At 38.6% G+C, this 22430-nt stretch overlaps 1 protein-coding gene across 1 annotated transcript; it reads left to right on the forward strand.

Moving 5' to 3' along the window:
* Positions 1-601: 601 nt before the first annotated feature.
* On the forward strand, positions 602-21947 carry LOC139736121 (alpha-1B adrenergic receptor-like). Its single transcript, XM_071646856.1, has 4 exons — positions 602-932; positions 19909-19986; positions 20653-20820; positions 21712-21947. The coding sequence occupies exons 1-4, from the start codon at positions 602-604 to the stop codon at positions 21945-21947; spliced, it is 813 nt and encodes a 270-aa protein (XP_071502957.1).
* Positions 21948-22430: the final 483 nt, after the last annotated feature.

A 22430-nucleotide genomic window follows, 5' to 3' on the forward strand; every position in this document is an offset into this window, starting at 1 on the left:
TATTGTCCGAAATCTGCATGGTAAGTGGAAACTTCTCAGGGTAAACATTCTAATAATGGCCGTAATCTGGTGTTTGTATTGTAGGGTAAGACCTAGAGATAAATTGACAAGATTCCTTGTCTCCATCTCTGCAAAACTTGCGTATAAAAGAAATGCTCATTCAGGCGATATGAGAATCCCATGTATAGGCCTACTGTAAAATGTACAGGCCTAATATCCATTATACTTGATACATGATGGTGTATATACAGAGATTGCAATGATTATATTTTAAATCATTTGCTCGATCTATTCAAACATTTAACATGTTTAATATGCATTTTCAACTACAGGTGCTATTGTAGATGTTATTCCATAATTTTGTTTGATTTACTGACCAGAAATGTCAATTGAGATGAAGGAAACCGGAGTACACATGGTACCTGACGCCACGAACACCACACTTGTCACAAGTAACCACCAGATCGAACCTACAATAAGTTTTGTTTTTCTGGTCAAGCTGACTCTAACACTACTGACTGCTTTTGCCAACAGCTTGATTCTCATGGCGTTCGCTTACGAAAGAAAGCTGTGGATGTATCAAAATTATTACATTTTCAACATGACTTTAGCCGACTTAGTGGTAGGTGCTGTCATCATGCCGCTTCGCTCAAGCATTGAGCTCTATGGGACTTGGATCTTTGGACGAATATTTGGAGTTATCTTCATGACACTTCAAAACGCGAGTCTCGGAATTTCCGTGATGGGCGTTGTCGTCATCACCATCGACCGTTACATAGCAACCTTGCATCCGTTAACTCACTTCACCAAGAAGAGCAGGAGACTGGCAATAATCATCAACGTACTTACATGGGTACTTCCCTTCACGTTGTGGTTCTTTCTCAACGCAGTGTGGGACTTGGTTTCTCCTAACAGTATCGAGGGTCCAAATGGTATCCCAATACCGAATTATACCCTGTTTCTGGCGGCAAGCTCGATTGTGTTTTGTTTGCGTTTTTTCGTGCCTTTGATCTTAATCATAACCTTGTACCTACGGATTTACTTTCACATTCGAACTCGACTGCGAAAACGACGCCCTCGTTCGACTGAAAGACGCAGGCCTGACAATTACACGAAAAGCGTATCAAGTGGGCAGGCAGATCATGTAGATATCATCCGTACTGAATCCCGATTAACATTGTCAAAAGAGCGGGAAAGGCCGGTTAAAAGCTGCAGTTCGTCATTCGGATCCCCTTCACAGATAAGCATTGTTCATTTCGACAATAAAGACAAGAACAACGAGAGTGAATCTCACCGAAATGACACAAAACGAATAAATTTAATCTCGAGTATTTTCGAAGAAAACTCTCAGTGTCCAGCGCTGCAAGGTGAACTCACAGGTAAAAACCTCAAAGCAATTAGGACACTAAGTTTCGTCGTTTTGGTATTCGCCATCACCTGGTTCCCTAACGGAGTAAACCTCATGATCTACAGCGTTTCTCTGAGTTCCAGTAGTATTTCTCCGAGTGATATTTTTGCCGATATAGCCCGATGGATAATGTACGGCAACAGCCTGCTCAACCCTGCAGCCTGGCACAGCCGTTGATTCGTAGAACTCTAACCCTGCTTTTGTGCAGGATATTTCGATAGCAGTTGGGTGGATGGAACTCGTTCATTAATTTCCACCGACAGAACATGGGTAATGTGTTACGTAAGACGTGGGATTGAAAACGAGATGCATAGCTAGGAAAGGCATCTTTATATACTTTTTTTTAGAGCAAGTAAAGCTCTTCACAAATTTCTAATTGTTTTCAAGTCACAAAATTAAGGGGACAGTAGACAAATTTCTGTTATGGGATGCATTTGAATGTTTACATACGATTTGAGAATGTGCCGAATACATTTGTATACTTAAATTACTTGCATGTATTCTGCACATTCATATATTATAGTCTCTGCACTGTCAATCATTGTTCTAAAGTGATTATATCACTATCAGGTTATAGTCCTCTCAGCTAAGGACGATTTGAAGATCTGCTCATCCATTCTATATACAAAGAGATGTATATGAGGTACAATACACATATGTTGTCAATCATACTCTCGCATGTTAAAACACTGCTTACACACGCCATGCATACACACACTACCACTGTTATAATGATGCCATTGGCGGCATTGGTGTGAAAATAAGTTTCATATTCAGACATTCGGTGTGCTAACAAGTGCCCGAGAAGGTAATTGGCCTGGGGTTTTTGGAGCTATTCTGTACTTATCGTATATTATTGATGATCCGGAAACAACGGCGTAGCCAGGATTTCATCTTAGGGGGGGCGGTTAGTCTGCGAGGGAGCGAAGCGACCGAGCCCGAGCGAGCGGAGCGAGCGAGGGGGGGAGGGTGTGGGAGGGGGGTTTCCCCCCTCCCACGGTAAGAACTTTTTGCATTTTGATGTTGTAAATGGTGCAATTTGATGCATGTTTTTGCGCGTTATATCGACGTGAAACAGTCCCACTTGTTTAAGGTAGCAGTTTATTTTGATGTAGATTATTATTGAACAATTTGCCTATAGAATGCTATCAGTTAAATACACTTCTTGTATTAACTCTTTTCACTGAATATCATGAACGCGACTGAACCCGAGAGAGCGGAGCAAGTGAAGGGGGAGGGGAGGGTGTGGGAGGGGGGGGGGGGTGTCCCCCCTCCCACGGTGAGAACCTTTTGCATTTTGATGTTGCAAATGGTGCAATTTGATGCATGTTTTTGCGTGTTTTAACGAGTTGAAACAGTCCCACTTGTTTAAGGTTGCAGTATATTTTGATGTAGATTATCATTGAATAATTTGCCTATAATATGGTATAATTTAAATACACTTCTTGTATTACTTCTTTTCACTGAATATCATGAACGCGACTGAAGCCGAGCGAGCGGAGCGAGCGAGGGGGGAGGGGAAGGTGTGGGAGGGGGTGTCCCCCTCCCACGGTGAGAACTTTTTGCATTTTGATGTTGCAAATGGTGCAATTAGATGCATGTTTTTGCGCGTTTTATCGACGTGAAACAGTCCCACTTGTTTAAGGTAGCATTATATTTTAGTGTAGATTATTATTGAACAATTTGCCTATAAAATGGTATACGTTAAATACACTTCTTGTATTAATTCTTTTCACTGAATATCATGAACGCGACTGAACCCGAGCGAGCGGAGCGAGTGAAGGGGGAGGGGAGGGTGTGGGAGGGGGGTGTCCCCCCTCCCACGGTGAGAACCTTTTGCATTTTGATGTTGCAAATGGTGCAATTTGATGCATGTTTTTGCGTGTTTTAACGAGTTGAAACAGTCCCACTTGTTTAAGGTTGCAGTATATTTTGATGTAGATTATCATTGAACAATTTGCCTATAATATGGTATAATTTAAATACACTTCTTGTATTACTTCTTTTCACTGAATATCATGAACGCGACTGAACCCGAGCGAGCGTAGCGAGCGAGGGGGGAGGGGAGGGTGTGGGAGGGGGTGTCCCCCTCCCACGGTAAGAACTTTTTGCATTTTGATGTTGCAAATGGTGCAATTAGATGCATTTTTTGCGCGTTTTATCGACGTGAAACAGTCCCACTTGTTTAAGGTAGCATTATATTTTAGTGTAGATTATTATTGAACAATTTGCCTATAAAATGGTATACGTTAAATACACTTCTTGTATTAATTCTTTTCACTGAATATCATGAACGCGACTGAACCCGAGCGAGCGGAGCGAGTGAAGGGGGAGGGGAGGGTGTGGGAGGGGGGTGTCCCCCCTCCCACGGTGAGAACCTTTTGCATTTTGATGTTGCAAATGGTGCAATTTGATGCATGTTTTTGCGTGTTTTAACGAGTTGAAACAGTCCCACTTGTTTAAGGTTGCAGTATATTTTGATGTAGATTATCATTGAACAATTTGCCTATAATATGGTATAATTTAAATACACTTCTTGTATTACTTCTTTTCACTGAATATCATGAACGCGACTGAACCCGAGCGAGCGTAGCGAGCGAGGGGGGAGGGGAGGGTGTGGGAGGGGGTGTCCCCCTCCCACGGTAAGAACTTTTTGCATTTTGATGTTGCAAATGGTGCAATTAGATGCATGTTTTTGCGCGTTTTATCGACGTGAAACAGTCCCACTTGTTTAAGGTAGCATTATATTTTAGTGTAGATTATTATTAAACAATTTGCCTATAAAATGGTATACGTTAAATACACTTCTTGTATTAATTCTTTTCACTGAATATCATGAACGCGACTGAACCCGAGCGAGTGGAGCGAGTGAAGGGGGAGGGGAGGGTGTGGGAGGGGGTGTACCCCCTCCCACGGTGAGAACTTTTTGCATTTTGATGTTGCAAATGGTGCAATTTGATGCATGATTTTGCGTGTTTTAACGAGTTGAAACAGTCCCACTTGTTTAAGGTTGCAGTATATTTTGATGTAGATTATAATTGAACAATTTGCCTATAATATGGTATAATTTAAATACACTTCTTGTATTACTTCTTTTCACTGAATATCATGAACGCGACTGAACCCGAGCGAGCGTAGCGAGCGAGGGGGGAGGGGAGGGTGTGTCCCCCTCCCACGGTAAGAACTTTTTGCATTTTGATGTTGCAAATGGTGCAATTAGATGCATGTTTTTGCGCGTTTTATCGACGTGAAACAGTCCCACTTGTTTAAGGTAGCTTAATATTTTAGTGTAGATTATTATTGAACAATTTGCCTATAAAATGGTATACGTTAAATACACTTCTTGCATTAATTCTTTTCACTGAATATCATGAACGCGACTGAACCCGAGCGAGTGGAGCGAGTGAAGGGGGAGGGGAGGGTGTGGGAGGGGGTGTACCCCCTCCCACGGTGAGAACTTTTTGCATTTTGATGTTGCAAATGGTGCAATTTGATGCATGTTTTTGCGTGTTTTAACGTGATGAAACAGTCCCACTTGTTGAAAGTTGCAGTATAATTTAGTGTATATTATCATTGAACAATAATTGCCTATAGAATGGTATCATTTAGCTAATCTTTTTGTATTAATATTCTTACACTAAATATCATGAATACCGTCTGTTCAGCAGTCAAACAGAAAAAGCATGCACACGAGGGTGTAGAAAGGGGCATATCCCCTCCCACACGAAGGTGATTTTGCGTTTTCAGACCTGAAATTCAGTGATCTGTTGCAAATTTTTGGTGCAATACTTTTTCATCGAAGTGATAAAATCACGGAATTTAGCTCTTATTCCGAATGTGCACCATCTGTGTGTATGTATAAAGTCTAGTGAGGTATATTCCTCCTCCCGCTCGCGGAGCTTTTGCGTTTTTAGAATTGAAATAAAGCGATCTGGGTATAGCCACAGTCTATACTTCTATGCATGGTGGAAGGGGGGGGGGAGCAGGGAGAAGGCGTGGGCGAGTGTTAAAACTGATTGGGGGAGGGGGCTGAGGGAGGAAAGGGTCGATTAAAAGGGGAAATTCCCCTTATACATGACAGGAACCTTGAGTTTTCGGAATGTAAGTGATAAGTCTTGTGCACTCAGAATTATTCATAATTTTTTGTAAATCTAAAAAGTGTACTAAGCTAGGGAAAGGGGCACAGAGGGGGAGGGTTTGGGAGGGGGTATCCCCCTCCCAAGCACGGGAGATTTTCCATATTTTGAATTGAAATTCAACGATCTGGTGCACACTTTGAGTGAAATATTCAAAAAATATCTTATTTGATGAAAGGTTGCAAAGGAGACCCGCTTCATGTGCATGCATATACAGTATACACGCATTTTTTTTTTCCGCCTCCCAAATCCCCGGTCCAAATCTTAGGGGGGGCGATCGCCCCCATCGCCCCCCCCCCCCCCCTGGCTACGCCAGTGCGGAAATTGATCGAATGTAATAGCCAAGCCACTTTTGTCCTTGTCTAATGTCGGCTCAAATTTTTGTGTATGTATGTTTTTGCTGTCGTCTCGGTAGCCCACAGAGACACTGGATTTATTCTTGTTATTATGTTTTCTGTGTTCTATGTCTTTTTCTGTCTATGCTTCTCAGTGTTCTTACTTACCTTATTCTGCCCTTTCTCGTTTCACGTTCTACGTCTCTTCAGCGATCTTCTGCTAATCATGATTTTGACGTCACCCATGTTCGTAGATTACTCCAGCGTCTTGCCACATTCCGGCGACTGGGTATTTTCTTGTATCGTCCACTTATTCACGACATCCTAGTTTTGTTAATAACGCAGACTTTTAAAAATTCGTCTCGTATTTGTAATTATGGCTAATTTTCTGAATGCTCCATTTCATTCCGTATCGAACGATGACTTTTTTGAATTGTTTAGGAACACAAGCTTAGATTCTGACCCAGTTAGTGGGTTAACCAGTACACGAACCACCCCTTACGATGATTTTGTTACCGATAGCCTGAATACAGCTGCAAATGAATTGCCTCATGATCTTAGTAATGATTTCACTCAAAATATGTTGTGCAATTATATTACAGTGAATCAATGCAAAGATATGATTTATAATTTTTCTGAGGACACGTTTTCTTTGTTACATTTAAATATAAGGAGTTTGAATAAACATTTTGATGATTTAAAATTTTTATTAGAATCTGATGCAAGCCAGTCGCTATCCGTTATCGGATTAAGTGAGACATGGTTAGCTTCCAATACAGAAAATTATTTCGCAATTGAGGGTTATAATTTGTTTGTTAACAATAGGCTTGATAAGAATGGAGGGGGCGTTGCATTGTACATATCACGTTCCTTTGAAACTATTGTTCATGAAGATATTTCTAGAATAGACAATGTTGTTGAATCTTTGTTTATAGAAATTCTTATCCCAGGATGTAGAAATCTTATGGTAGGCATTATATACAGACCTCCTAATTCAAACGCCAATGATTTTTTAACTTATTTTTCAGATCTTGATAATTCACACGTTTTCCGAAATAAGGATTGCTTTTTACTCGACGATTTCAATATTGATTTGCTGAAGTCTGAGCATGATGATATCTCTAGTGATTTTCTTCACACACTTCTGTCCTCGTCCTTTCTTCCTCTTATTTCTAAACCCACACGTGTTACAGATCGCTCTGCCACCCTCATTGACAACTTGTTTTGTAATATTCTACCCCTCCCTGACTCTTTTATAATTCTTTCAGATATGACTGATCATTTTCCAATAATGACTTGTTTTACTCTTAAAACACCAGCTAATATTAAACCTATTTCACCTCTTTTGTTTAGACGTAGAGTTTCACCTGAAAAGTTAGCTAGTTTTGATGTGACTCTCGAGAATGCTGACTGGTCAGGAGTATTTGGCAGCGATGATGTTAATATATCTTTTTGTAATTCTATGGAAACTTTTAATCATCATTTAGATGATGTAATCCCAAAACAAAGAAATAGAACAGAGTATAAAAAGACACCTAGATTACCTTGGATTTCCAGATCAATTCTTCGTCCAATTAATAGGAAAAATCGTTTGTATTATAAGTACAAATTGGAAAAAACTGAGCGATCGAAGAATAGATATACATCATATAAAAATACTTTGACAATGATTTTACGTTCTGAAAAGAAAAGATATTACTTTAAGCAATTATCGAAATATAAGTTTGATATGAAAAATACTTGGAAAGTCCTAAAACAGGCCATGAATGTTCCGAGTAAACACTCTGACATTGATAAAATTAGATTGAATGATGAATTGATTAATGATCCTCTTCATATTGCAAATATTTTTAATTCTTATTTTTCAAAAATAGGCGAAAATTATGCTCAAAACATTCCTGCAACAGATTCTCATTTTACTGAATTTTTAGGTCAGCGTAATTCTGATTCCATATTTTTTATACCAACTAACAGATTTGAAATTATTGATATAATTTCCTCTTTTGAAAATAAACGAAGTTCTGGTTATGATGAGATAGATAATTTCATACTTAAGGGTGTTATTTCCTCGATTGCTGATCCACTTGCTCATATATTTAATTTGTCAATTTTTAATGGTGTGTTCCCTGATAAAATGAAATTAGCTAAAGTAATCCCAATGTTTAAGGCAGGCGATAAGTTCGAAATCAGCAATTATCGCCCAATTTCATTATTATCGTCATTGTCTAAGGTCTTAGAAAAACTTATTTACAAGAGAATGATCAATTTTTGGAAGGTACATGACGTTTTTACGAATTTTCAGTTTGGTTTTCGTGAGATACATAGTACTACGCATGCTCTTTTGCATTTTGTTGATAGAGTTGTTCACGCAATCGATAACCATTCTCATTTAGTTAAGGGCTTTTTACACTTGTAAATTTTTGCTTAGCCCCGGACCAACGGTGGGGCTAAGGGGGGCCTTAGCCCCACCGTTGGTACGGGACTATCCTTAGCCCACTTTCTGTTTACACTCGTTTTTGCCAAAGTGGGCTAGCCCCACCGATAGTACGGTACTATCTGGCCCTGCAAAATAGCAGGGGTTAGCACCGCAATTGCGGTGCCAAGCAAGTGAGTGTAAACAGAACGAAAAAATAATCCTGGGCTAAGCGACGGAGACGAAGTGCGACCCTCACTGACCAATCAGAAACGAGGTTATCAAGTGCTGCCGGTGCGTGCGTGTACGCATACAGTACACAGCGTAATTATGAATATTCATGTGGTTTGGAAAGTCCGGGGCTAAGAAATATGAGTGTAAAAAGGTTAGTTTTCTCCTTAGCCCCGGACAAGAGATAGTACGGGACTAATTGGCGAGTGTAAAAAGCTGAAAAAATTGGTACGGGACTAACGATAGTCCTGGGTCAGAGAAAGTCCGGGGTTAAGAAACACAAGTGTAAAAAGCCCTTTAGTATTTTCTTGGACTTCTCCAAGGCCTTCGACACTATCAATCATGATATTTTACTTTATAAGTTATCGCATTATGGAATACGTGGGAAGGCCTTGGAGTGGTTCAAGAGTTATTTAGTTGATAGAAAACAATTCGTTACAATTAAAAACAATGATTCCGTTGTCAGAGAAGTTAAATGTGGTGTCCCACAGGGAAGTCTCTTAGGGCCGTTATTGTTCATTATTTATATCAATGATTTTTGTCGCGTATCCGACGACCTCTCTTTTATTCATTTTGCAGATGACACTAATGTATTTTTTGCCCATAATGATATTGATTTTCTCGTTCATAAAATTAACATTGAATTGAAAAAAGTGACAAACTGGGTCAGGGCCAATAGGCTATCACTCGATGCTCAAAAAACGAAATATATGCTTTTTAGTAATATTGTTGATAGTTTAAGTACAAATATAGTATTAGATGACTCTCATCTACAAAGAGTCTCACATATCAAATTTTTGGGTGTCATTGTGGATGAAAAACTTTCCTGGAAATCACATGCTGATAATGTTTGCAATATAATTTCACGTAATATAGGTATTGTAAACAGATAGAAATTTCATATTCCACAAAAATCACTACTTATGCTATATTCGTCGTTAATATTGCCTCATCTTAATTATGGAATATCAGTTTGGGGCAACACGCATCAGAATTTATTAGAGAGAGTATTCCTCTTACAAAAGAAAGCTCTCCGTGTTATCTGTTATTCCCCTGTACGTTCTCATACAAATATGTTGTTTGCCTCCAACAAGCTCTTAAAAATTGCAGATTTGTTTTTGTTTAATTTAGGGCAATTTATGTACAAGTATTGTAATAACTTGCTTCCGTCTATTTTTGACTCTATGTTCCTAAAAAATCAATCATTTCATGAATATCCTACTAGGCGTTCCAATGAATTTCACTTACCTCTTTTAAGAACGATTTTGCCAAAAACACACTTATTTATGTACGCCCAAATTATTGGAATTCTTTGAATCAAGACATAAAAAACGCTCCATCCATATATTCTTTCAAGAGGAGACTGAAGTCTTTTTTATTGCAATCGTATGACTCTACAATACCGAATTAACCATTTGGCCTTTTTTCTCAGAATTATACTTACCTGCTCACTTTGTCCCCTCTTCGAAGAATTGGTAGTATCTTTTTCCTGGATGTTCGCAATGCTGTCACCTATGCCATTTTGCCCATAGCGTCTTGAAGTTGACTTTCCGTATGTTACTCCTGTTCATACGTCCCTCTAATTTCTATTTTCTTGTCTTTTTTCAGGCGTCAAAATACTACTTTTCCCCTACAACTATCTTCTGATTCTCTTGACATGCTTCTGCCGAAGATCGCTGTTTCTGTTGTTCTGTTTCTGTTTCTGTTGTGCATTCTTGTCTGCTATTATGTCTTCAGTTTGTCAGTCTTGTCCATCCCGTTTTGTCCTTTACAACCTTTTTTCAGTAGTTGTCTCGCTGTCTAGTCCTGTTTCATGTTTGTTCGCGTCTATGAAAGTGTATAATTATCTGGTAATCTAATTTTCAGTGGGCTTCCAGACTTCTTCCACTTTGTTATCTTTTGTATCTACGATGATTCGATTCCATCTATGTTCTTTTTCAGAGGGGCCTACACACTACAAGCTCTGTCTTTTTAGTGGGTCCCTCCATTTTTCGCACTTTAAGCAACGATATACATGTACTTCACTTCGATCATGTCGATCACTTCTGTTTCTTTTTTACTATACAATGTATGATTACTATAGGTCCTCAATTCTTGTACAGTCTTTTCATTTCACTATGTTCTATTTACCTTATTCTCTGTTATCAAAAGAAGTGAAACATATGTTTTGTCGAAAAATGAAATAAACTTTGAATTGAATTGAATTGAATATAATATATATATATATATATATATATATATATATATAGGCCTAATTGTATTTGATTTTTACCAAATAGCCTTATATTACTAAGCCATGATTACCAAGTCGTTTACTAAAAATACTTTTTACTCTTTATCCTCATTCGAAGCACTTTATTTCAATTAATATTTTTTTTTCCTGATAGAAGTTAAAGTAATCTTTAACTTTGAATTTAACGTCGAGGGTTTTTTGGCTATTCTAAAAGGGCATTATCTTAGAAATGCTTTAGTTTTGAGTAATGTCAAAAATGTGTACTTTCCCTTTCAGTTTTCTCACAGATTTTGAGCGACTTATTTACTCTTCCGTTGACCATGTAAGTATCAAAAAATAACATTTTCTGCCGTATACAACATAGTGGGAACATTATTAATTCCTTCTTTCATTTCAGCACGGGAAGACCTATTCAGCGTAAGCTGTTTTTTCAATCTTACAGGACAAACGATTAAAACGAACGGTACACTAAAGCAGAAAATATATAAAAGAAAAATAAAAGAAAATATTTTTATACAACATAAGAAGTGTAATAAAAAAAAACCCAAAACAAATGATACAATGCTTGATAGCAATGTTACTTAAATCAATTTCATTTTTTGTTCTATTTTGGGGGTTCTTAAAGGATGCCAAACTAGATGGGATTATGTGACTCTCTTTCTCACAATTTCCAAACAGAGAAGACTTTAGTAGTATCAAGTATCTGCGTTAAATTGTCTTCGTGAAAGTTATAAATTTCATTCACATTCTTGGTATACGACATACTATCCCCACTGCTCAGTGTACCAGTATTTAGCTGGTTCATGCTGTTAAAGAAAAATAACAAGGTAGAAAACTTACAGAGTGCGTGTCAATGGGTGAAATATGTGTATGTTTGTTCACGAGTAAGTACTTGACTCAATTTGGTACTCTGAAAAAAAAAACCAAGTTGATTTGATATTGATGAAAGAAATATTGCAATAACACGTTTCTATTGTTTGAATCTGTCCTCGAGAAATGGGACCTGTTGCTCAATATGATATGCGTATTTTCCTAGTTCGTATCTGCTATTTTTCCTTTTGTTATCTTTCCCTGCAGATTTCAAATGTATCGTCAGAATCATGATGAACTGAGCTGCTTGCACTCTAACACTCACATAAGTGTATAAAAGTACATTTTATGCACATTTTATTGTCCTATATTTTATCATTATCCCCCATTGTTCTGTTAAGGAGCAGACAGAATTTGATCGAGGAAAACTTTTTTAAAGCTTAAATTAATGGGTTAAAAGAGCTAAATACACACTACGATTAAAATCACACAAACATGACAGAAAAGAGTTCAAATACAGTCCGAAAGAGCTTTAATTATCCATTGATTTCATTCCGAAAGGATTGCTCCCTGATCAAACTCCCAAACGAGTGTGACTTTAGCTCCTGTGCATTTAAAGAGTACCAATTGCAAAATAATTGACATGCTCACCGTTTTTTTTTTTCTTTCCATCATATGCAACCGTTCTGCCAAATTATAGCCAAAAAGTAATATAAGACAGATAGTGTGATTATATTTTTCTAATATCAGCCGGTGATTACGTGTATCCTAGATATGACGGTGGGCCGGAAAAAAAATGCAATCGATCGTTTGTTATGTTGCACAGAGAAAGAAAGAAAGAAATATAGACTGATAAAAAGAAAAGAGAGAGAGAGAGAGAGAGAGGGGAGAGATAACAGTGTTTGTGAGAGAGAGGGAGAGTAAAAGATAAAGAGTGAGAAACATAAAGAGAGAGATACAACTTAAAGAGTGAAAGAAGCCCGGTCACTTCAACTTTACAAGAGATTAAGTTAAGCAAAGCAGTGCAGCATACACAAACATTGTGCAAACTTACTACTTATAAATGATCCTTTTTTAACAAAAAGGGTCCCACATAATTATATTCTCGCAAAATGCCCGCCAAATGGGGACATGATAGTTTTCTTCAAGCAACTTGGCATAGTCCATTGTTTTTCGAAAGAAAAAAAAAGAAGAAATCAAGGCCATTTGCAAGAACACACACGCACACGCACAAATACCACACACACACACACACACACACACACACACACACACACGCCAACACGAACACCCCCCCCCCCTCCCCCACCCGCCCCTATGCCTTCAGCCCTCAGGTTTCAGGTTTTATTTACACTGGAATAACTCTGACTGACAAGTAAATTGCCATTTTTTTTCTCATGCAATAAAATACATCCTAATCACAATGTGGAAGTGATGTAGAAGTGGTAGAAGCAATAAAGAGAGGAAAACGACAACGATGTGACAATAATGTCTTTTGTATTTTCTGAGGGTCCCATATCGTACAAGCTCTGTTTCCTAGTGGGACCTTCCACGGCATCCTCATCCTTAGCTGACTTGTATTTTACTCTTTATGTATATTATATTAACAAAGATGTAATCGCATCTACTTCTCATTTTCATATTTATGTACCTTGTCAAATTATGTTCTGCAAGTATCACAAATATTCTGTACATTTGCAATGTATATAATTTCTTTGTTTATTTGATGGAAGTGAAAATAAAGTTGAATACTGAATACTGAGTAACTCGCAAATACGGCAAAATTATGACAGAAAAAGAAAATCACATCTCACCCTCGCATGCATCATATAGTCCCACTGGATTAAATGCATTCCAACTATTCCACTTTTAATCGCTATCTTATTTTCTTCTTCTTTACACATCCTAAAATACTTTATCATATAACATCATTAAACTTTGACACTCCCCTTCTGATCTCGCTAAATATAACATTATATTCAATCATCAAGCTGTTCCTCTTATTTGTGTTGCTGAATCACACACACACTCAAGCACATAAGCACATACACAAACACACACACAAACGCACGTACACACATTAAGACTCTGACATATCTCTCTCATGCACACGAGACCATTTTGATACGATCATTGTTGTTCGATTGAACATTGATGATGTAGCGCATGCGCTGCGTGTAACGCGAATTAACTGATCAGTCATCCGCCTGATATCAGTTTATCTTATAAATTTAGAGCACTCTCCATAAAAGCATTATCAATGATCATATCTTGCCAATCACGCACTGATAGCAATTACTCCTCTTCGCTCGGACCACAAGACCACTTCGCTGGAAAGCGCATCGTTTCCTCATTTCACAAAGTATTGTTCAAAATAATTCTGGGTAAGTGAAACCTGTTCGAAAGTACATCCTAATAGTTCTGTTTTAAATCATTATTATCTTGGGTAAGACTTATAGACAGATAGACTAGACTGGTAAAAGTAACATGGCATTGATCTCTGTAAAACTTTTGCAATAAACGGCTCATTCAACAGTGATGAAGCCCATGAGTATGCCAAATTTAAAATGTATAGTGAAATATGCATAATTATGATATTCAATGCATGATAACGGCGCATAACGCAGAGCCGTAACTATCAAAATTTACATCATTTACTTCCTCTTTACAATGTTTGTCATTAAGAATACGTTCAAAAATAAGACTCTCAATGATATATAGATATATATCATACATATTCATTATTATAGGTTTTCCCGGTCAATTTCATACTTTTGTCATTCAAGTTCCTATTCCGAGCATTCGATTTCACGCATTCCACTCTCGCAGCACTGAATCAGCAATCAAATTCAAAATCCGGTCATTCGAATTCACTATCCAAGCATTCAAATTCACTCTCGAAGCATTCAAATTCACTATCGGAACATTCAAATTCACTATCGGAGCATTCAAATTTAAGAGAGGAGCACGCATTTCATCAAAGAGCATTCAAATTCATGTCAAGCTGGCGACGGAATCTCGTCGGTCATTCAAATTCGTGAATAGGCAACCATGTTCCAAATAACTGCATTCAATTTAAAAGAAGTCCTGAATTTAGTTAGTTTGGGGCCGTGTATGCATGTGTTTCTCACTTGGCTTTGAATATATTGGGATTTATGATGATTATTTATTTTGCAGTAGAGGTCCACCTGTTATTTATTGACAATTTTGAACTCGCGCTTAGCAAATAGGAATATACAGGCACATTTCCCTGGGATGGGACATAAAATGGAGGTCCCACGTGTAAAAGAGTCACAACTCATGCATGTAAAAGATCCCACTTCATTATTCATAGCAAAGAGAAAAACATCTAACTGGACCCCATATGGAAGACCAGCTTTTGCAGCTGAATATGGGTTATCCAGCCATCTTCTTTGATAGAAAATTAAACAAACAAACAAAAATTAGGCACTGTACAGGCCTACAGACGAGCATAATACGGAGGGTTGGTTGACACTTTCGAGGAGACTGATACATGAGCATTTTATACGTGTTGTCTGTTGTGTATTGCTGTCTTATTGATTTAGTTTGTCAGTTTGTCTTAAATTGATGAATTGTCATTATATGGTTGGTGTTGGGGCGTTGTCAGCATGCAGTATCATCAAGAAATATGATTACTAGTCGTTGTGTTGTTTGGATGCACTGCTGATTGGACATTGTAATTTGACATTCATTGAGATGAAAAACAAAGAATACATGAAGAGAGAACAATGTAGAACATGTAAACAATCCTAATTACACAACATGCAAGCATTCATTGGTTGTGTTGGCCCTTTTTCCTTTTTTAAAAGTCTCCTCCATTTTCCTCGTTAAATTGATTGCACGAAGTAGGAACTTGATCGCCTAAAAATGAATTTGAACGCTCCAAACAAGCTCATTGGGACTATCACGTGACTATCGTATGAATTTTGATGCACGAGTAGGAAAGTCGGTGCTCGCATTTTGAAATTGAATGCCCAATCGTGAATTTGATTTCACGAAAACGAAATAGAACGCTCATAAATGAAATTGATCGCTCGGATTCTGAATTTGAATGCCCCGATATTTTCGCGTGCGTGCGCTGCGTGAATTTGAATGCACATTAATGAATTTGAGTGATAAAAGTATGAAATTGACCGGGAAAACCTATATCATATAAAACTTAATTTCACTGAGTTTAATTTAATGTTCATTCAAATCTACGATCTTACTGAAAAATCTGTAAGTAGACATTCAGATTATTACTACTCACTACTCAAAGATAAGACTCTTAAGTGAGATCTACATCAAAATAGGAACAAAAGTTCACAATACATGAAAGAGCGCGACAGTTTAGATTATGACAATGAAAGTAAGCGTCCTAAAGCCATCAATCAGCCTTTGCTCCTGTATGATTATGTCATTCCATATTTTGTTTGATTTACTGACTAGAAATGTCAATTGAGATGGCGGAAACAGGAGTACACGGTGTTGAGCTCATGGTACCCAACGCTACGAACGCCACAAATGTTACGAACCACCACCAGCTCGAACTTACTATAAGTTTTGTTTTTCTGGTCAAGCTGACTCTCACACTACTGACTGCTTTTGCCAACAGCTTGATTCTCATGGCGTTTGCGTATGAAAGAAAGCTTTGGACATATCAAAACTATTACATTTTCAACATGACTTTAGCCGATTTAATAGTAGGCGCTGTAATCATGCCGCTTCGCTCGAGCATTGAGCTCTATGGGACTTGGATCTTTGGACGAACATTTGGAGTTATCTTCATGACACTTCAAAACGCGAGTCTCGGAATTTCCGTGATGGGCGTTGTCGTCATCACCATTGACCGTTACATAGCAACATTGCATCCGTTAACTCACTTCACCAAGAAGAGCAGGAGAATGGCAATGATCATCAATGTTCTTACATGGGTACTTCCCTTCACGTTGTGGTTTTTTCTCAACGCAGTGTGGGATTCCGTTGATCCTAACAGTATCGATGGTTTGTATGGAATCCCAAATCCGAATTATTCGGTGTCCCTAGCGTCAAGTTCGATTGTGCTTTGTTTGCGTTTTTTCGGGCCTCTGATATTAATCATGACCCTGTACATACGGATTTACTTCCACATTCGAACTCGACTGCGAAAACGACGTCCTCGTTCGATTCAAAGAAGCAGGCCAGACAATGATATGAGGAACACATCAAGGGAGGGGGAAAAACACTTTGATGTCATCCGTAAAGAATCCCGATTAACATCGTCAAAAGAGAGAGAAAGGCAGGTTGAAAGTTGCACTTCGTCACACGAATCCCCTATAAAGATAAGCATCGATCATTTAAACACTGATAACAAGAACTTCGAGTGTGAATATTATCTGGCCGGTACAAAAAGAGTGAATGCAATCTCGAGTATTTCTGGAGCAAACTACCAGGGTCCAGCTCTGAAAAGCGAACTTACAGGGAAAAATCGCAAAGCAATGAGGACACTAAGTTTCGTTGTTCTAGCATTTGCCATCGCCTGGTTCCCTAACGGAGTAACCCTCATGATCTACAGCATTTCTCTGAGTTCAAGTAGTGTATCAACGAGTGATGTTTTCAGCGAGATAGCCCGATGGATAACTTACAGCAACAGCCTGCTCAACCCTGCAGCCTACGCTCTGGCACAGCCGTTGATTCGTAGAACTTTAACCCTGCTGTTCTGCAGGATATGTCGACAGAAGTTGGGTGATTGACGGACGCACTTATTGTTTTAAAGACAGAGTATGCTTGATTTGTAACAGAAGACATTCTGTTTAAGGAATTCATGTTCAAACAAAGAATGAACTTGCGTTTAGACCAGGTGACCAGAATAGTTAGTCAGTTGACATTTTAGCAGGCATCTATTTGAATCTAATCTAATCTATTGAATGAAATAAGAACCTGTTTTCTTTTGATATTGCCAAATACCAGGCGTCCTGTCAGGTGGATGTGCTGGCAAGTACCATTTAGATAAGGATCACACGAACAATCATCGCACCACAGATGCTTATCCCAGTGATTTAACAAACCAAAATACGCTTGGTTCAGATGACTTTTATTCTGCTCATGTGCAAAGTGGAATTACGAACTGGTCAATTCTTCAATATACCTTTGTATACTCAGTAGCACCTGGTATATGACCCTCTTTCCTTTTTTTCTCTCCTCAGGAGGACATTAGATAATGATGTTTCATCACTTTTGTTTTCATCATACATGTACCTAGATGTTTGTTGATTTAAAAACGAAATAAGATTCCCCTATAATTATGATCATTTTTTATTTTGTGACGTTATTCTGAAGCTTCTTTATTCCGAATAGGATATTCGTTTTAAGCCGAAAATGAAAAGAAGGTACGTACTAATGAACCTTCGACTTACGAATACTCTGTTAAGGAGCTAATTTCCCGCAGATAGAGTGTGATTAGGAACAGCTCTGTTTAAAGCTATAATTCAAGGTGTAAAAAGAGCTAAATTAACTGTACAAACAGTTCAATTCATACAGAAAAGAGCTAAATACAGTCTGAAAGATCTAAATCATCCTGTAATAGTCTACACCGGAAGAAGAGTGCTCCCTAATCAAACTCCCGAATGAGTGTGACTTTAGCTCCTCTACAGTTACAGAGTACAAATTGCAAAGTTATTGACATGCGCTTGTCAGCCAAATCATAGCTAAAAGAGTAATATATGAGATAGCATGATATGGCAGGATTCCTAATATTAGCTGATGATTACATGTGGCCAGGCAAATGGTGTGAAGTCTTTACTCTGCTATAGGGTTTGAAGAAAAAAGAAGATGAAAATACTGAGAATCGTCTGTCACGGTGGACAGAATAAGAGGGTGAGAGAGAGAGAGAGAGAGAAAGAAAGAGATACAGAGTGAGATAGAGAAATAAAGAATAAGAGATAAAAAGCTATTAGAAAATATTACGAGATAGATAAAAGAGTTAGAAAAGCTCTGTCACTTTCAGCACGTTAAGCAAAAATTAAAAAATAAAAAAAAACAAAAAATAGGATAAGTATAAAGTAGCCAAACCGCGATAGAACTGTAATGTTCCGAGACGTCAATAAAGTCCAGAGTTCAAAGAACGAGAAAGTAACCATGGTAACGCTCCCAGTTTACGACCCAGTTGGAGAATGCCTTCCCAGAAGGCGCTTGGTTACTGATAGTTGTAAGTATTGTATATTGCAATGTGTATAATACCAGTATTCATAAAGTTGATCTTTAAACATTAGCATAGAGATTTTAGTTATCAACATGTTTGTCATTTCATCAAATGTAGCGTGAGCAATGCTGTTTTATGAATTATAGTGAAAACCGCTGCAACATACCGCTGAAAAGAATACCCTTCCTACCAAATGTTGAATAAAACGAAATAGAATAAAACCTTCGATGTAATGATACACTGTGTATTGCAGATTGCAGTGCCAAGCGCCGCCCCCCCCCCCCCCCTCCCATCGACACCCCCGTCGGCTCGATGGAGAGACGGGAGACTAGGCACCTTCAGCCCAGAGCTGGGTGTATACTACTGGGCAGAGAAAGTAGCGGAGAGTGGATCAATGAGCTAGTTTAAATAATACCTTTGATCATTTTTCCCCTATCAAATTGTAGTGTGTGTTTTGCTTTTTGGTGACTTGGTGATACTTAGTTTTTTGCACTAAAGACTTTTTTTTATTTCCCTCGTTTTTTGTTGTTTACGATTCTGAAGTGTATTGATGTTGACGTATTATGTTAGTGAGTATATTTCAAAAAATGGATCAGACGTCTTGTATTTTTACTGTCATTAACTCCTGTTAAGAACGTTTGTTTTTGTGATGTCAAATTCCATATGACTTATCGAAGACATTGTTTTGTTCTAATCAATAAAATCCACAATTCACACACACACACACAAAAAAAAAACACTGTGTATAGGAAGACGGAAAATCTCTTTCAAGGAGGTATCATACTCACCTCCTTCGTCTCTTTCATTTCTCACTAATACGTGCATACAAGAAAATCCACGCAGATCTCATATGCAGTCACTTGCATGCACCCCAACTCGAACCGGATGAAAAAAAGCCAACCAACAAACAAACCAACCAACAAACAAACAAGCAAACGAGCCTGTCCTTATCCAAAGAAGGCACATTGTTGGTTTTTCAGTGCACGGGCTTTTCATGCTGCTACTATATATCTAGGTGCTTGCGTGACATATAAGTTGCCAAGGAAATTTCAACCAATCGCATTCGCTGGATCACTCATGCAGGTGGAAATAAATCTGAAACCATATGAAAATAAGCATAGTTTCACTTTCTCTTCGCACTAACATCACATCTACTGGACAGGGCGATCACGGTCATTGCCTTCGTTTGCAGATTTGGAAAAGAGCTGCGTCTGGGTGCGCAACACCTTCTGTTTGGAAAGTAAGGTAATATAAAGTGAGTATAATCAATTTATTAGTAAATTGATATATCGCGGGCTCTTGAGCTCCCGATTGAGATGGATTTTGCATTATTTTGTGATGAAAAGAACATTTTATATATCATTTCAGGTTTAACTTGATGAAAATTACTAGTCTTCGAACGGATACGCGGATTGACAAGCGAAAGTATATCAGTAGGCCTAAGTTGAATACGAACATCGATGAGTGCTTTTGTAGAAATGTTTCCTATGAATGGAATTGTACTCATTAAAGTCATACGAATCAATGAGCACACAATGCTTTCCTCCTGTGCATCTCTCTATCATAATTGAAATGAGTGAAATGAGTCGAGATGAGTGGGTTCGCTTGGTCTCTCTAGAGGATTTCTGGTTTCATTTCTATTTGCGAAACTATTATCAGTTAGATGTATCACGAAAACGATAATTTTTTTCCTTGGGCATTTTTCATGTCGATGTGTTTTTCCATAATTGCAAATTGAACAACCTACGCCGCACGTAGGTTGCTGTGTAGTGTAAGTTGTACTGAGTATAGCGCCTGGGAACGTGCTGAATTCACGCATTACGGGGTTCTTCATATTTGTCTGCGTCAAACAAGCTCCCATTCGTGTGGTTCCTAAAGATACTCTTTTTCTATTTCCCTTCATCAGTCCAGGATTCAACCTGCGGCGGATCGGGACATTCAGCACCGACTCTCAAGAACGATTTTATCACCATGAATTGCACTGGAACAGTCGGCAGCGAATTTTACGGATCCAACACAATTTGGTTATTCCTGATCATGCTGAGTTTAGCACTAATAACCGTTGTCGCCAACGGTGTGATTCTCGTGGCATTTTCTTACGAAAGAAAGCTGATGGTTTATTACAATTACTATATTTTGAACATGACTCTAGCAGACTTACTCGTTGGCGCTGTCATTATGCCGCTTCGTGCGACCATAACTCTGTATGGTAATTGGTTTTTTGGAAGGATACCCGGGGTTCTCTTCCTGACGATCCAGAACGCGAGTATGGGCGTGTCTGTAATGGGTGTGGTTGTCATTACCATCGACCGTTACGTAGCAACCGTTCATCCTATGACTCACTTCACCAAAAAGAGCAGACGATTAGCGGTCGTCATCAACGTGCTCACTTGGCTACTCCCATTTACAGTGTGGTTCCTCCTCAACGCATTATGGGATATTTTGGATCCCATGGATGGCGTGATTGGTTTCGGTCTACCAAGACCACATTACGCAGCATCGTTACCTTCAAGTTTCATGGTGTTTTGCCTTCGATTTGCAGGGCCCTTCTTTATAATAATGCCGCTTTACCTACGGGTGTATTATCGAATCCGCAGTAAAGTGAGGAAACGACTGTCCCTCTCGCGTTATGTCAGTAACGCCAACGTCGACGCGAAGACTAAGATCAGAGTGCAAGAAACTAGTAAACCTGCGAGGAATGAAGTTTCAGTTTCTGTAGGGAAAAGATGCGGTGTAAAATCTATTGCCTCTGAAATTTTAGATATCTCTTCAGAATTCTCAAGATTAAAGACACGGAATGATAAGTTTCCAGGAGAAGACAGAAAACCACAGACGAAGTCTCTATCTTCGAATGGACGAAGGTTAGAGTCAGGTAATGCGCTAGCTCACATACGGAGACCAGATAATGAAGGAGACTCTGGGAAAAGTCTGAAAGCAATGAAAACGTTATCTTTTATTGTTTTAGTCTTTGCCGTCACCTGGGTGCCAAACGTCATCAATATCGTCCTCTACAGTATGTCACGCTGTTACGATACCGTCACCACCACTGCACTGTTCAACGAGATATCCAGATGGATAACGTACAGCAACAGCTTGTTCAACCCGGTGGCCTACGCGCTGGCACAGCCATTGATTCGTCAAACCGTCGCCAGGATGCTCTGCAGTGGGTGTGGAAGAAGCCAAGAGGGAGTCGGGAAATAGCCATAAGGGTCACCACAAGGAGGCATAATAAAGCACCCATTGTAGGTAGTATCTAATAGCCGTAAAGAGAAATCTTATATAGGGTCAGTCAAGGATTCCTTTAAAAATGATATATTTATGGGCTGATTTCTGAGACTGTGCCAATAAATATCAAGGCCATAAATGTGAAAGAGACACTCATATTTCATATCAATAACTACACCTATACTGTATTTTCGGTCTTTATTGATTTCATGGAGTCAATCAATGAACCTAAGTCATTTCTATGAATGCCCCGTCAGACTTATAGCATATAAGCCAGCGTATGCCTAGCGTATATAGCTACAATTTTGTTGGTGAAAATTGGAAAAGGCCAGATTCTCTCGAATACGCTCCAATTTTCGGACAAAATCTGGTTTTCAGTGACCTTTCGAAAGTAACAAATGTACGCCCAGCGAATGACGAGCGTATGCAAACCATACTATTAGTGGGGTGGCTTAGTGA

This window comes from Diadema antillarum, unplaced genomic scaffold, assembly GCF_040938485.1.
Source record: "Diadema antillarum isolate AM-2024a unplaced genomic scaffold, OU_Dant_1.0 scf00000028, whole genome shotgun sequence".
NCBI lineage: Eukaryota > Metazoa > Echinodermata > Echinoidea > Diadematoida > Diadematidae > Diadema > Diadema antillarum.